Here is a 15,392-nt window from a genome sequence, read left to right on the forward strand (position 1 = left end):
GCAGTTTCATGGAGTAGTGAAAAGCAGTCCCACTTGACAAACAAGCCACGCATTCCTAGGCCAGGTGTGGGTGGTGGTTGTTCTCAAGGGAGAAATAACTTGTGTATGATACCTGCTGCTGGCCTTATTTTGTCAGCTGACACCTCCAGTTTATTTACTTATCTTGCATTTGTTCTATCTGTTGGGAAAAACCTAAGCACCAGTAAACCATTTTTAAAGTTTCTTTTAATCACTTTTGAATTTACCATCTTTTAGTATTGCTTCCCTACCTTTTTGATTATGAAAAAGAAAATAATTCCTATTAATTGGGTACAGACTTGCTACATGTGAATTGCAAGACTAGATGGCCCCTATAGCCTGTGTGGGAGGCTGATTCATGGAGCATGAAACACGAGGAAACCCGGAATCTGGGGGTGGGCAGTGTGCCACAGAGCCAGTGCAAGGAGCCTTTAAACCCGGAATCTGGGGGTGGGCAGTGTGCCACAGAGCCAGTGCAAGGAGCCTTTAAACCCGGAATCTGGGGGTGGGCAGTGTGCCACAGAGCCAGTGCAAGGAGCCTTTAAACCCGGAATCTGGGGGTGGGCAGTGTGCCACAGAGCCAGTGCAAGGAGCCTTTAAACCCGGAATCTGGGGGTGGGCAGTGTGCCACAGAGCCAGTGCAAGGAGCCTTTAAACCCGGAATCTGGGGGTGGGCAGTGTGCCACAGAGCCAGTGCAAGGAGCCTTTAAACCCGGAATCTGGGGGTGGGCAGTGTGCCACAGAGCCAGTGCAAGGAGCCTTTAAACCCGGAATCTGGGGGTGGGCAGTGTGCCACAGAGCCAGTGCAAGGAGCCTTTAAACCCGGAATCTGGGGGTGGGCAGTGTGCCACAGAGCCAGTGCAAGGTGCCTTTAAACCCGGAATCTGGGGGTGGGCAGTGTGCCACAGAGCCAGTGCAAGGAGCCTTTAAACCCGGAATCTGGGGGTGGGCAGTGTGCCACAGAGCCAGTGCAAGGAGCCTTTAAACCCGGAATCTGGGGGTGGGCAGTGTGCCACAGAGCCAGTGCAAGGAGCCTTTAAACCAGGCTGCAACAGTTTCACAGAGCCGGCAGATCCCCTTGCATGCTGAGTCTCCACATTATAGAGAACTCACTTGATTGATTTGATCCACTCTTCTTTTTCTTCAGGAGTGGGAGCAGATATCCTGTAAACTACATGGTTGCCTTCTACCACTCTGCCGTCAGCTTCTGTCTTGCAGGCTTTAATGACTTGCCCTTTGTGGCTGGGGTTATACAGCTCAAAACAATTCTAGGAAACAGAAAACAAGCCAGTACTGACATGGTAACATATCACTTGCACCAACTTTGCAGGTAAGTACAAAAGGTTACAAGCCTGCACCAAGCTGTTATGTTACAGAAGCAGACATGCAACAAGAGCTTCCCTCATCAATTTATTCAGTTAGTTTGCTGAACAGTTATATTACACTTTTCAATTAAAATAACCACCAAAGCGGCTTACGATAAAATAATACAATATAGCAAAGCAATATGATTCATTAATGTTGCTATTCATTAACAACAACAGTTAAAAGCAAGACAACAGTATTAAAACTTTGGCATAAACGCTGTAAAATAGCCAATCACTGATTAAAAGCTAGCTTGAATTTTTAAAATACTTTACCATCCATAGAACATAGAAAAAGAAAGGGAGCCTGGCAGATCAGAAGAGGGAAAGAGGGGGAGCCTGGCAGATCTCATATGTGAGGAAGCTCGACAACTGAGGAGCCATTTCCAATAAAGCCCCATCTCTTATACCTGCTTGTCTGATATCATGTATGGATGGGACAGAACAGGGCCTCCGCAGCCACTCCAAAAGGACTACCCAGTTCATACTGAAGCAGGCAGTTTCTGAGGTAACCTGGTCTAAGCTGCTGAGGGCTTTAAAAACTCAATACGAGCACTTTAAATCAAGGTCAGAAAGAAGTCGCAAAACTCTGATTGTTAAAAGCAGTTGCTTGCCACACATCCTAATCACAGAGGGGAACATAACAACTGAAATGGGAGGGCCTGTAGCTGAGCAGCATAGCTTTGCTTGCAGGAAGTCCCAAGTTCAATACCCAGCATATCTGGGGAGGGCTAGGATGGAATCCAGCCTGAAACCCTGGACAGCCATTGCTCCCAATCTGTGTTGACAATACTGGGCTAGGTGGACCCATGGTATAGCTCAGCACAAGGCAGCTTCCAATGTTCCTAACACTAATTAGGAGTAAGCAAGAATCAGACTAGCCCAAGGAACACCTTCATTTTTCTGAGACACCAAATAAGGTATTTTATGTTTCCAGAAAATATGCCATGATTTATTTATACTAGAGTATAAACGGTGGTGTTCTGTTATCTTTATGTAATTTTCTCTTGTCCTGTCTAGCCTGCTTGAGGGCTTCTTTTTGTATATTTGCAATTTTCTCTGTGAGTTTTTAAATTGTTAATGGGAAAAAGAGTGTTACACAAAGTGAGTAGTTTAGCTACAGGGTTAGCGTAAAAAACCATAGATTTCATTTAAGAGGATATGATACCAGGGACACAAACCACCACCAACACGTCTGGTACGATCACCATTTAATAGGAGTTCATTAAAATCAAAGCTGAGCTCTTGTGAAGCTCCTCTTCATTTTATCTGAGCTTACAAAGGAGAGGCTCCTGGGAGAATGAAATCTTACTGGTTTTCGGGGATCCTCAACTTCTCTTATGCTGAGGTTTTCCAAAGGGATAATTCCTCTAGGTTCTTTGTCCTAGAAATCCAGGAAACACAGCATTCAGTAAATAGCCTAAAGTTACTTGGGATTAGGAGAAGGCATATTATGATTTGCAACAAGACATACTCACTGTTGTGTATTCAAAATAATACAGGCAATTATCTGTCAGTATAAACCACCTCCTTTTCCACGTTTTCACTCTTCCACCTGTAAGACATAAGGCATCCTCAAGTTACACCAGTTTTACACCAAGCTGCCATACTCACAGCAAAAAATTGTGATTTGGTTACCTTGTTACTTCATTAAAAGGTTAGGCTTGTCAGAAAAAAACAAAAGATGACTTAGGTGGAAATGGACATATGAGTCAAGGTTAAATGAATGCAAGAGTTACTGGGAATCTCCTTCTGGTCCTAAGACTATATTACAGGCCGATGTTGCTGAAGCACCATTCTCCACATTTTCAGCTGAAGGGCATGGTGAAAATGTTTCAAATAAATACGTCAATCACCACTGCACCTGCAGTGGAATTTTCTGCCCCTCTCACCACCATACCACCATGTTCAAAACTTTGTCTTATCAAAAGAAAGAAACAAGGATGCATCCTCTACATTTCAAACACTTTATCTATGTAGCATCAAAGGCAGGGGACAGATCTTCAACAGCACTGTTCCTGCTTCAGGAGACAGAGGGTTGGTTCAAACATTTGGTTGGCAGTAACGTCTTTTCTGTTGTGAGTATACCTGGTAACACCTGAAAGATATCATATGTGTGTGTGTGGGGGAGGTCTCATCTTGTGAACAAGCACACCTGTTACGATGCAGGCAGTGTCATGGGGGAGCTAGATATTTGCACATACAAACACACAGCATGAGTCATCTGACATCCATGGTCCTTCTACTTCTTTTGGGAGGGGGAAGGATGGTAGGTATTGGGCAAACTGCGCAAATATTAACAGCTGTGTCACTACCTGCCTTAAATATGTGACAGCATCTTTACCAAGCCAGGCATGCTTGTTTCCTAAGGCCAAGCCAGTACCCCACCACATAGAGGGTGGTACCTCTGGGCTGAATATCTGAATCAGCCCAGACTCTATTCCCCATTAGACCACAGACAGACCAACTTCTAAAGATATTTGGAAGAGCAGAATAGCATGTCTATGGGAAGACTCAAGGGATGACCATACACTTGAAGCGGCTAAAAAGTTTTATTTGTTTGGTTTAAAGATGTAGAGAGCCAGTGTGGTGTAGTGTAGAGTGCTGGACTGGGAGCTGGGAGATCCGGGTTCTAGTCCCCACTTGGCCATGGAAGCTCACAGGGTGACCTTGGGCCAGTCACAGACTCTCAGCCCAACCCACCTCACAGGGTTGTTGTTGTGAGGATAAAATGGAGAGGAGGAGAATGTAAGCTGCCTTGGGTTCCTTGCAAGAGGAAAAAAGGCAGGATATAAATGCAATTAAATAAATAAATGGAGAGAGAGAGAGAGAGAGAGATCCTCTCAAAAATGCTCCAGGCAACTAACAATAATCCAACAAAAAACTCCAAGAAAACCTTAAAATGCACTATAGTAAGGTTACAGAGCTATGTATCTTTAACTCCAAGTAAGCCCAACGGAACATAGTGGAACTTGTTTCTGAGTAAACATGCCCAGGTACAACTACAGTCCTATACAACTTACTCTGGAGTAAGCTGAAGTGACCAATGTGAGGAGCAGGTTCCACACATACTAAAAAACAGCAAGAGCAACTCGTCTATGTCGCAAAAGCCAACCTGAATGTGCCTTGATCAAAGATTAACATGTACACTATATTTGTCACCACCTTTTCCATGTATCTTCGCATATGTGCACAACTTGTGAGAATTTAGCCATATTTTTTAAAAAGAAACATAAGTTATCAGACTACAAGAGACTTTTTACTCGGTATTATGCGGTAAACTACCAAGACCCCAGCTCCCCTTCCGGTGCATCTTGCGCACTGTAGAGCTTTTATCTGCAAGCCAGCTATATGGGTCATCATGGAGGTGCTCACACAAAATCCCACAAGGCTATTTTGAGAAGTTTTGAGCAGAACTTTTTGAGAAGAACTGTTTTGAGTTTTGAGAAGAACTTTGCAGAAGCCCTTGGAACAGCATCGTAACACTCTTGAACCACAGCAAGAAAGCCAGTTTACTTCTTGGGGAAGTCTGTCCAACAGACTGTAATCTCTCTGCTTTGTGGGAAAGATACATATCTAACTGCAAAGACTGTGCATTTTTGAGCTACACTCATTGATGCTGGGGGGAAATTCTTAAGGAGGAATACTGCGCCTTGTCAGGGAGATTCAGAACTTGAATGATCTGATATAATTTTATACTGATCTGTGTAAGTTTTACTTATTTTAGCTAAAGATCCAGAATTAAAAGTGTATTCTCTATTATCTGGGTTTGTGTTAGTGTTACATAAATATGTTTTCTTTGTATTGATAACTAGTATCTTTTGTCAAATGTTTGCATACAAATAAACAAATCTGATCTAAAAGTTTACACTTGCAGTCAAAGGAGCTGAACCTACTTTATTGGCATACTAGCCTAGTTCTGTATAAACACAACCACTGATGTCCCTTTTGCATTCGATATCCTTCAACTTCACTTTGACTCTGGTCACTTTGATATTCTGCTACCTGGAAAGGATTCACAGGGTACACAACACCAGTGTAGGCCCACTTACGCCAACAGAGCTAGGGGGCATATTCACAAGATAATGGGTTAGATACGGATTTAGTCATACTTGCGAGTAGACCTACTGGAATCCATGGGACTTAAGTCAGTCATGACTAACTTGTTGTTGTTGTTTATTCAGTCAGTCGCCTCCGACTCCCCATGACTTCATGGACCAGCCCACGCCAGAGCTTCCTGTCGGCCGTCGCCACCCCCAGCTCCCTCAAGGTCGAGTCCGTCACCTCCAGAATATCATCCATCCACCTTGCCCTTGGTCGGCCCCTCTTCCTTTTGCCTTCCACTTTCCCTAGCATCAGCATCTTCTCCAGGGTGTCCTGTCTTCTCATGATGTGGCCAAAGTACTCCAGTTTTGCCTTTAATATCATTCCCTCAAGTGAGCGTTACTACGGGGAATACCACTGCTTTAACTATGTGGACCTTTGTTGTCAGTGTGCTGTCTCTGCTCTTAACTATTCTATCAAGATTTGTCATTGCTCTCCTCCCAAGAAGTAAACGTCTTCTGATTTCCTGACTGCAGTCAGCGTCTGCAGTAATCTTTGCGCCTAGAAAGACAAAGTCTTTCACAGAAAGACAAAGTCTTTCACATGACTAACTTAGTCCCACAGATTTCAGTGGGTCTGCTCCAAGTTTGACTAAATCTGGATCCAATCCAATGTGCTTCCAGTTCAGATTGGTCACTGACAACAGGATTATATCCTTGGGTCTGTCCTAACGATCCCTTGCCAACAAGAAAGAAGCATCACTCCCCATGCAAGCATGTCGTGCAGCCTTCCCCATCCTGGTGCACTCTGGATGTATTGGACAACAGCTCTCATAATCCTCAGTTGAGGATTGCTGGCATTCTAGTCTATCACTTCTGGAGGGCATCAGGTTCAAGAAGGCTGATTTAATGGAAGGCTGGGACAACAGGTAGTCAAAGCACAGTCGACAAGGACAACAGGTAGTCAAAGTGGAAGGAGTAAATGACCTCAGACACACGTCTTCGTGCTTGTACTAGTTTAAACAAAGTCTGCCTAATTGGTTCTTGTAATCAGAAAATACAGCCAAGTATTGACGAACCTCAGAGGAAAACAAAAATCAAATGGAAACACGGCTTTTGATGTTGTCGATATCTAGGCCTGGTATCTTTGCAGTTAAGAGATTTCCGAGTTGCATCAGCACCTGTGTATCATCCATTTACTGGTTGTTTAATGTCATTAGCCTTCACTCTCGACATAGCTGATCTTGTTAGTGAACAACGCTGTGAACATCAGGTTCTCATTAAACTGTACAGTTCGCCCAAGGATTAATCATCTTAAATGACTCATGTTGCTCAATCCAAGGCAGGGACATAAAAGCATCTGCAGCTCTTCTTTGGTCAAGAAAGCTTTGCGCCCATGTGCTGCTTGTTGGAAGTACATTTAGAAAACAAAACAAACTACAGAACAATTGCAGGACTATGCTGGATATCTTGTGGCTTTATCTATGTGTCTAAAATGCAAACTCACCAAGTTGAAGGTTATATCTGATACAAATTCTAAAAGGATTCTAGGGCCTCTAGGAGTAACCCAATGCTGCTCCTACATAACATTCACATGCATTTCTAGTTTTCTGCCATACACAGGCCAGTGTTTCAACAACCCTTTTATGTTGGGTGTGGTCAAGTGGCAGAAAGAAAGGAAGGATAAGATCCAGAAGGCTAGGCAATCAAGATGGCGGCAAGCTGTTGACACAACAGGGGAGGCTCTAGCAGTCAACCACATTGAGCTTGATCCTTGCATCTTAATTCCATAAGCGTGATCAAACTCCTACTCAAAACTAATGGCAAAGACTACGTGAACTAGATCCAAAAGGTAGCGGCGTGCTGACAAGAAATAGGAAAAGGCCAACATTAGCATATTTTTATCTCAGTTTAGAATCCAAGAACAGCCAAGGCAATGGGTGTCAGAGCTGAATTAGCCATTATCCTGACTCAGACTACAAAACCAGGCTCCAGTCAGATTAAAGTCCCGCTGTGGCATAATTATCATGGAACTTCTTAACAAGGAGCACATTCCCTTCCCTTCCAATTCCCTACGGAAAACCATGAGGCCAAGCACCACAAATGAGCCTGTGCATTTTTTTTGCCAATACAGGAACCTGAAGAAGAACTCAGCCTTCTTATGTTTCGTCAGGACTCAAACAAAATCCAGCAGTTATTTGTCCTGTTCTTGATGCCTGGCAGAAGGGCTTCACACAGACAGCCCGCTCCATTTGGCTTTGTGTTCCTAAGTAGCCAAGAGGCAAAGGTGTCTACTCTGTTTCAATGGGAGGCGGAGAGCTAGACAAAGAGTCTTGCCCCCTTGACGTGAGAGACCTGACCCCACAGCATTCAGTTCATCAAAGAGCTATAAAGATGGGATCTTAGAGGGGCTCACCCACCACTAGGCCCACTCTTGTCATGAGCTTCAGAGTTCTGTGTGAGGAGAAGAGTCACTGCTGTTATCTGAGCTGCTTGAGCTCTTGCAGAACTATTTAGGACTTCTGCTTTTTGCATGCGTGTTGTCTGCCCCTCTCCAGGCCAAGCTGTACCATGCTCTTCACAGCTTTAAAGAGAATCCTGTTTAGATATGGATGGACCTTTCCCCCCTCTGCAACAAAGGGAAGAGCAACTAGGCCAGTTCACCGGCAGGCTACCTGTCTTCTCAGCCATCATGAATGATGTTGCCCCCACCACAGCGGGGCATGCACTGTCATCATGGCATGCCACTCCATATCAGACCCAGGAATACTTTCTGGCTCACCATTAGAGCCCCTCAATCTGCAGCCATCAGCAGCGGTAGCAGGGATGGAGGGGAGTGGGTAAAGAGACCTAAGAGATGTTGGATCATACCAAGGGTCCATCTACTCCAACATTCTGTTCACACAGTGGCCAACCAGCTCCCTGAGGGAAGCCCACAAGTAGGACACGAGTGCAACACCACCCTCCCAGCATGTGTGCTCATCTACAAAGCTGAGTGGACCCAAGCAATTCAGCTGGAGCCTAAGACATACCCTGCTTTTCAGGGACTAATCTGGCCTTAAGGGTGTTGCTCCCCCTTCCTGTAATCCTTGCTCTGACCCAAATAGCTGAAGAGGAGGAGCATCTCCTACAGCAATCTGTCCTCCCTCCACCTATAGACAAGTTATATAATTAATGAACAATGCTCGAAGCAAATGTTAGAGGGAAACGAAGTAGCAGAAAGAAGCAGCATGAAGCTCTTTTAGACCCAAGAAAGTATCCCTATCCCAATTCAAAGCATAAGGACAGCTAAATAAGGGTGCTTCCAGATGGAGAACTCCTAGTGCTATCCATCACAATACATTGTGCAACTATTCCGTCTTTTCCTCAGTAATTGATTTTTTTGTGGAAAGAAAAAGGACCAGAGAAGAGGTGGGAAAACACAGGAGGGTTACAAGTGAAAGCTCTGAGAAGGCGAGGAATTAAACACCTCCACCAAATTTTGTGAATGAGGCAGGGGGAGTGCCCAATAAAAGCCTCGTCTGGAGGCACCCTAGGTAAAAGGCAAAGAAGAATCAACAAGAAGCATAAAACAGCACTAGCCACAACCCCAAATCTTGCAGATGGTTAGAGAAGTCATGTTATAAGGAAATCAAACAAAATAGCTAAGCTAAGTGAAACTTTAGAGCACAGGAAAAATGACTACAGAATAACGTCCTTTTGTTATAGGTCTGCTAACTAAAAAGAAAGGGATCTCATGTCAAGGAGGCCTAAAAACTTCACCCAGAGTTCTAAGGGGGAAAAAGATGGTAAATGAGATAGAAATTAACATCTGCCATGTCAATGTAAATGCTTTTACATTGCAAAACAGACCTATTACTGTATAATTCAAAGTCATTACTTGTTGTTGTTGTTGTTCAGTCGTTAAGTCGTGTATTTTCATAGCAGTTTCTAGAAAAACAGAGGAACTTTTATGCTTGTTAAAGAATACAATGGAGAAGAAAAATCCTGATTTTTAATCTGTTTGGAGAAAAAAAGCATGCACTTCACAGAGGACATTTCTACAAAACACTTGTATGAACTTGCTTCATAGAGGACAACCATGTAAGGCAAGTAGTTGACCCATTCTATAGAAGACAATTAATGGCTTTGGGAAATCACTATTTCCCTACCTAGAGAGCATCATACAAGACCCTCCCCCCATTCGCATTCTAATTGACATGGCCCACTGCAAAATTGCCCCTCTTAAGTAAAAGCTTCAGAGAAAGTAAAAATAGATACCAGAAACGAACATATTTACCTCCACAAGAGGGATATAATAAAAGCCAGGCCTCAGTTATTTACAACAAATGCTTCAGTACCAGACAGTGTAGCTGAATTACTGCCAGCAGACACTGTTATTAGAAGAAGAAGAAGAAGAAAAAATCTGGTACAAAAGTATTACATCCTGGGATCTGTTGCCTGCAAGATTTTTGTCCAGCTGTAATGTCTACTAGGGAGGGCACAAAGGAGGGAATTTTATTTCAACCACCGCCCCCTCAATTGGCCCACAATTAATCCTTATGCAATGCTTGCAAACTAACCCAAAATAAACTCATGTCTGAAGCTGTTCGAAAGATCTTTGGCTAGCTTTCCCTGTCTACAGTCTACTTGCAGACACACTCTTTTCAATAACACCACTGTCACACTTTATAAAAGGAGATTGATTTCATGTATGTTGTAAAACTAGCATCTGAATGAATGCTCCTTCATAAAACATTGCACCGATATGCCGATTCCAATGTTCCTTGCAGGGTTTCAGACTGAGAAGATCCATTTATTGGTATATGAAATTCACGCTCTGTTAATAAAACTTGCCACTCTTAGGAAAGCATCCTTGGTTCTACTCAACACAGGGACTTGCCAGGGCTCATTTCTCCAAGTGGAGATGGCAGAGGGCCGGGGGTGGGGATAGAAGAAAGCCTAGCATTACATTACTCCACTGTCTTTGTGGGCTAGGAGTAGAAGAAGACAATACAGCCATTTCCGAAATAACCCAGAAATGTTTTGCAAATTATTACAGACATATTATAAAATAGGACTTGAAAGCTTTTCATGCTATGTTTAAAAATTACATCCCTTTAAAACACTTGCACCTGACTCCTTAAAACATTTTCATTGGGCTTCCCTTTAGGGCAGGGGGGCAACTTGTGGCCCTTCAAATGTTTTGGCCTACAAGTCCCATCAGCATAGCCACTGGTGAAGGATGATGGGAATTGTAGGCCAAAAACATCTGGAGGACCACAAGTTGCCCACAAGTTTTAGGGGCAGAGATGCAAGGCCAACTTTCTGTCTCAGTCTACATCCAGCACGGACTTAACCACTACTATAGCTGAAGACATTCTAAACTGCAGAGGACAAAAATGCTGGAAAGGATGCAAAAGCAATTCCTGCCAACACTGGTTCAGGAAAGTGCCATATAATACATGCCAGCATTAGCCTTAACAATCCATTTGGAATGGAAGATACTATTTTGACATCAGGAGCATGAGATTCTCCAGCTCCCTGTCAATTTACACCAGCCTTGAAATCTGCCACTCACCTGCTCTCCTGGGATAAACTGCAATTGCCCCTGCATAAGCAACTGAGCTCCCTCTCTTTCCAAACTTTAAAAGGGCAAGTAGCTAATTTTTTAGATAATGTTGTGACCCTCCAGTTTCACTTCCATTTGTAAACAGCATCTTCCACTAGTTTTTTAGAGCAGGGAAAATGGGGTATTATTTCTAATGGAGAAAGAAAGCGTGATTTCCTCTTGTGTATTTGCACTGTTCTGCTATACCACAGTGCCACCTAGAGGTTACATAGTGGAAAAGCAGGAAAGGAAACACTCCTTGTGTTGTGCTCGGATCTCAATTCTGCAACGAAACCAAAAGTAGATGCAGCAGATCTACATGTATACCTAGAGAAAGAAGACTGTAACCAATTGCTGCCATATCAGGCTGCACATCTGGCTTTCCCTCTCCTTTCCTTCAGGAATATTAACATAAAATGAAAGAGACCCATGTGCCTGCCTGGTACAGCTGTGCTGCACTCTCCCCAGTGCTGCTTCCCCAATGCGCCTTGGTCCAAAACATGCAGGGCTTTTCTACATGAGGCTGCTCCCTGCTCTAAAAAACAGAAGCGAAACTGGAGGGTCGAGACATCATCTGAAGAACCTGTAAACAACCATGAGTACAGAATGACAAGCGCACACCAAATGTCTTATGTAGAAAAGCAAGCAGTGAGAGGGAATCGGTCCCTACATTTACCTTTGCAGGAGCAAGGAAGAATGGCAGGAATCAGTTTCTACCACTGCTTTCCCTGGGCTTCCAGGTCTAAGGGAAGCACTGGCAGAAGCAGCAGGCAAACAGGGAGTGGTAGGCGACCATCAACTCTTCAGCAATAATTTACAAGGCAGCTTTACTCAATAAGAATACAAACATCAGGCCTCTGGCCAATCCCTCCACTGAAAAGATGTCGAAGGGTATTAATTGCACCCTCCTCCTCAGCTACTTTAAACACAACAGCAGCCAGAAGCAGCTTCTGAAATTGATTGGGGTTAGGCCTTCACATCAGCATTTTAAAACAAACAAGTCAGAAGCATTACCAGATTCACTGGTAATCAAACAATGCCTCCTCCTTGATGCAGGCTGTCTCATTAAGACCAAATTTGTGACTAAGCTACCTACATTTCAAAAGAGCCTGAATGGAGTCAGCACAGTTTGGCCCTGAAACACCAACAAGCTGCCAACAGCTTCAGAGTTCAACTGACGTAGGAGGTCTCCAACTTTGTTCAAATAAACTCTTTAAAACGCACATGAAAATGAGCATGGGACAAACAAACTACTGGGCAGTTGAGATGCAAACACTTATTCAAAAGGGGAGGGGTGCTCTCTTGACATACATCCCTTTCTGCAAGAAGCCAACACTTCTGAAGCACATGCAGAGTGTAATACTGTGTCAAGAAGTCTTCCTTTCATATCTATTTCCTGTGAAATAAGAACATAACATAAGAATGTAAGACGAGCCCTGCTGGATCAGGAAAGGGTCCATCTAGTCCAGCATTCTGTTCACACAGTGGCCAACCAGCTGTCAACCAGGAACCCACAAGCAGGACATGAGCGCAACAGCACCCTCCCACCTATGTTCCCCAGCAACAGGCTCACTGCCTCTGTTACTGGAGGTAGCACATAGCCAGCAAGACTAGTAGCCATTGATAGCCTTCTCCTCCAGGAATTTTTGTGAACCGCCCAGAGAGCTTTGGCTATTTGGCGGTATATAAATGAGATAAATAAAATAAATTAAAAAATTGTCCAATCCCCTTTTAAAACCATCCAAATTGGTGGCCATCACTATGTCCTGTGGTAGCGAATTCCATAGTTTAATTATGTGCTGTGTAAAGAAGTACTTCCTTTTATCTGTCCTGAATCTCTCAGCAATCAGCTTCATAGGATGACCCCAGGTTCTAGTATTTTGAGAGCGGGAGAAAAATCTCCCTATCCACATTCTCCACACCATGCATAATTTTGTACGCCTCAATCATGTCTCCCCTTACCCTCCTTTTTCCCCCCAAGCTAAATGATTCCAGAGCTTCTCTTCAGATGCAATGCTGCACTTTACCATTCATATAAATATATCTGTGTTTGAATAACCATCCATGAATGTTCCCATTTGCTAATCCAACAGATTCCAGTCTGGATAGTCCTGAGATACATCCATGGCATCTAACCCTTCACATTATTACTTTAGTGTTACAATCACTGTACAACCAAGAAATGGTTAATGCCTGTCAACAGAGGCATCAAGCAAAGGTACAATAATGTCGGGATCACAAATAGAGTACGTCAGATTATACATACGTGAGGAAAGTGATGACACCACACTTGGTTTACTAATCCCACAGGACTCAAGCCTCAGAGTATTGGTATTGAATATCAAAATGGGCAATTATGAAGTGTGGGGCATTACAGACAGTTGAGCAAATGGCTAACATTTTGGACTCTTATACATGAGCGGAACGCATTGGCTTCACTGAACTAAAGTTAGTGGTATTAGGTGACAGGCATGGTAATCCCACAAATGCTATAATAAAGAGAAGCAAAGAGAAGGAGGAAGAGGGGGGAAAGGTAAAATCAAAGAGAGAACAAGCAACAGAACAAGAGAGAGGGGCTAGAAAGCCATCAAGTACGTACCTCCTAATGCAGAATAAGCAGAGACAGCCAGTCACAGAACAGAAAGGTGATAGGTCATAGGCCAAAAGGAAAACAAGAAGGCACATTTAAACCACTCATTAAAAAATCATAGCCAAAAATCAAACCAACAGAAATACACAAGTATGGAAAAAAAACTAAAGACATACAGGAATAACCTTTGGAAGAGAGAGATATGTTCCATTTATGTGTGTACATGAAAACCTAATTGTGAAATTATATTACTGCACTATTTGGAATGGTGTAAAATAAATAGAATGGTTATTTATCAGTTTCTGGTACTTGTACAAAGGTCAAGGTTCGCTTTCCGTTGAGATGTTCAATCCCGAAATGCCAGAAATCAAACTCCACTCAAATTGCAAATTCAGGGGGTAAATGATAAAGTAGTAGTTATAATACAAAATAATTATGTTAAAGTGGTTGGCAATATTTTCATAGTGAATATTTTGAGCAGAAATTAATAATAATTCTATTGCATGAGATTTTCAACATAGGAAGGGGGAGATAACAAAGCAGCACATGCTAATACACAAAGCAAAGGGAAAGTATCCACCTACTGACCTAATTTCAGCAGCCACCCTTCTCGGTCTGGATTAAAAAACGTATGGGTTAAATCATTCCCATCATCTTCTGGAATTTTAAAGGGCTCATTTTTAATGCTTTCGTATAAATTCTGGAAGAAAACAGGGGAAAAGTTTAACAACAGTGCCAGACCTGCAAGGTTAATGGTTTCAGTCAAAAGATCTCAAAGGGGAACTGCATTCGATTCTTTTCGGAGGAACAATTTGCACAACTATCTTGGCAAATTATTACTTTTTTACTTTGGGGGGGCAAGATGTGCAAGCATTAGCTCAGAGATGTGTGAATTGTTGAACAGGCAGTCATGAAGCATGGAAAAGTCATGAGGCAAGGGAAAATGAAAGCACAGTTTGGCCCATGCAAACATGTTCAACTGTACAGAACACAGCAGGGAATCAAATGGTTGTATCAATCTCTCACTCCAAGAAGTATCTACTTCACGGAAAGATAAAGGCAAACAAGATACCTCTTTTGAAAATAAAACTTCCCCTTCGAAGATCTGCAGGAAGAAGCATCTGCCCATAAGACACACACTCATATTAGAAAAGACAGATAAACATCTTGCCAGATTGAGAAGAACACAGAAGTACTGTGGAGGTGGAAAGGGAGGGCAGAAGGACAGGCCAGTTCGGTTAACACGTAGTAACCATGGTAGGTAAATATACAGGTAACCATTAGCATTGGAAGCATTTGCTAAGCTAGGTATGCTATATGGGGGAGGGCTATAGGCTCAATGGTAGAGCACATACTTTACATGCAAAAAACAAAAAAGATCCAGGTTCAGCGTCTGACATCTCCAGGTAGTGTTGGGAAAGACTCCTATTTGAAATCTTAAAGAGATGGTGCCAGCCAGTGTAAATAATACTAATCTAGATGGACCATTGATCTGTATAAGGCAGCTCCTATGTGCCATGCTCAATTGTATGGATGGGCAGGGGGGGGGGGGGGACAATCTCAATCTGAAGTTCTTTGTACAGATGAAAGGGTTCAAATATGCCGCAAAAGGAAAAGTGTGGAGACCACTGAACAAAAGTCAATGTGATGCCATGCAGCCTTCACAACCCGGAGCTCTCCAGATGCTTTCGACAACAACTTTCATCACCCCTGACCATTGGCCATGCTGGCTGGGGCTAATGGGAATTGTAGTCCAAGATATCTGGAGGACACTAGGCTGGGGAAGG

At 43.2% G+C, this 15,392-nt stretch overlaps 1 protein-coding gene across 1 annotated transcript in view; it reads right to left on the reverse strand.

The window, feature by feature from the left end:
* Positions 1 to 15,392, reverse strand: part of CYTH3 (cytohesin 3) — a 95,108-nt gene that overhangs the window by 4,944 nt on the left and 74,772 nt on the right. The window contains exons 9-12 of the mRNA XM_084818450.1: positions 14,194 to 14,305; positions 2,861 to 2,937; positions 2,695 to 2,766; positions 1,132 to 1,286 (exon numbers count right to left, since the gene is read on the reverse strand). Coding sequence (XP_084674576.1) covers positions 1,132 to 1,286; positions 2,695 to 2,766; positions 2,861 to 2,937; positions 14,194 to 14,305 — 416 coding nt within the window. The remainder of the gene's footprint in view (positions 1 to 1,131; positions 1,287 to 2,694; positions 2,767 to 2,860; positions 2,938 to 14,193; positions 14,306 to 15,392) is intronic.

Source organism: Heloderma suspectum, chromosome 12 (genome assembly GCF_057233095.1).
Source record: "Heloderma suspectum isolate Gila_16-S chromosome 12, 16-S_ref, whole genome shotgun sequence".
In the NCBI taxonomy this organism is placed as follows: Eukaryota; Metazoa; Chordata; class Lepidosauria; order Squamata; family Helodermatidae; genus Heloderma; species Heloderma suspectum.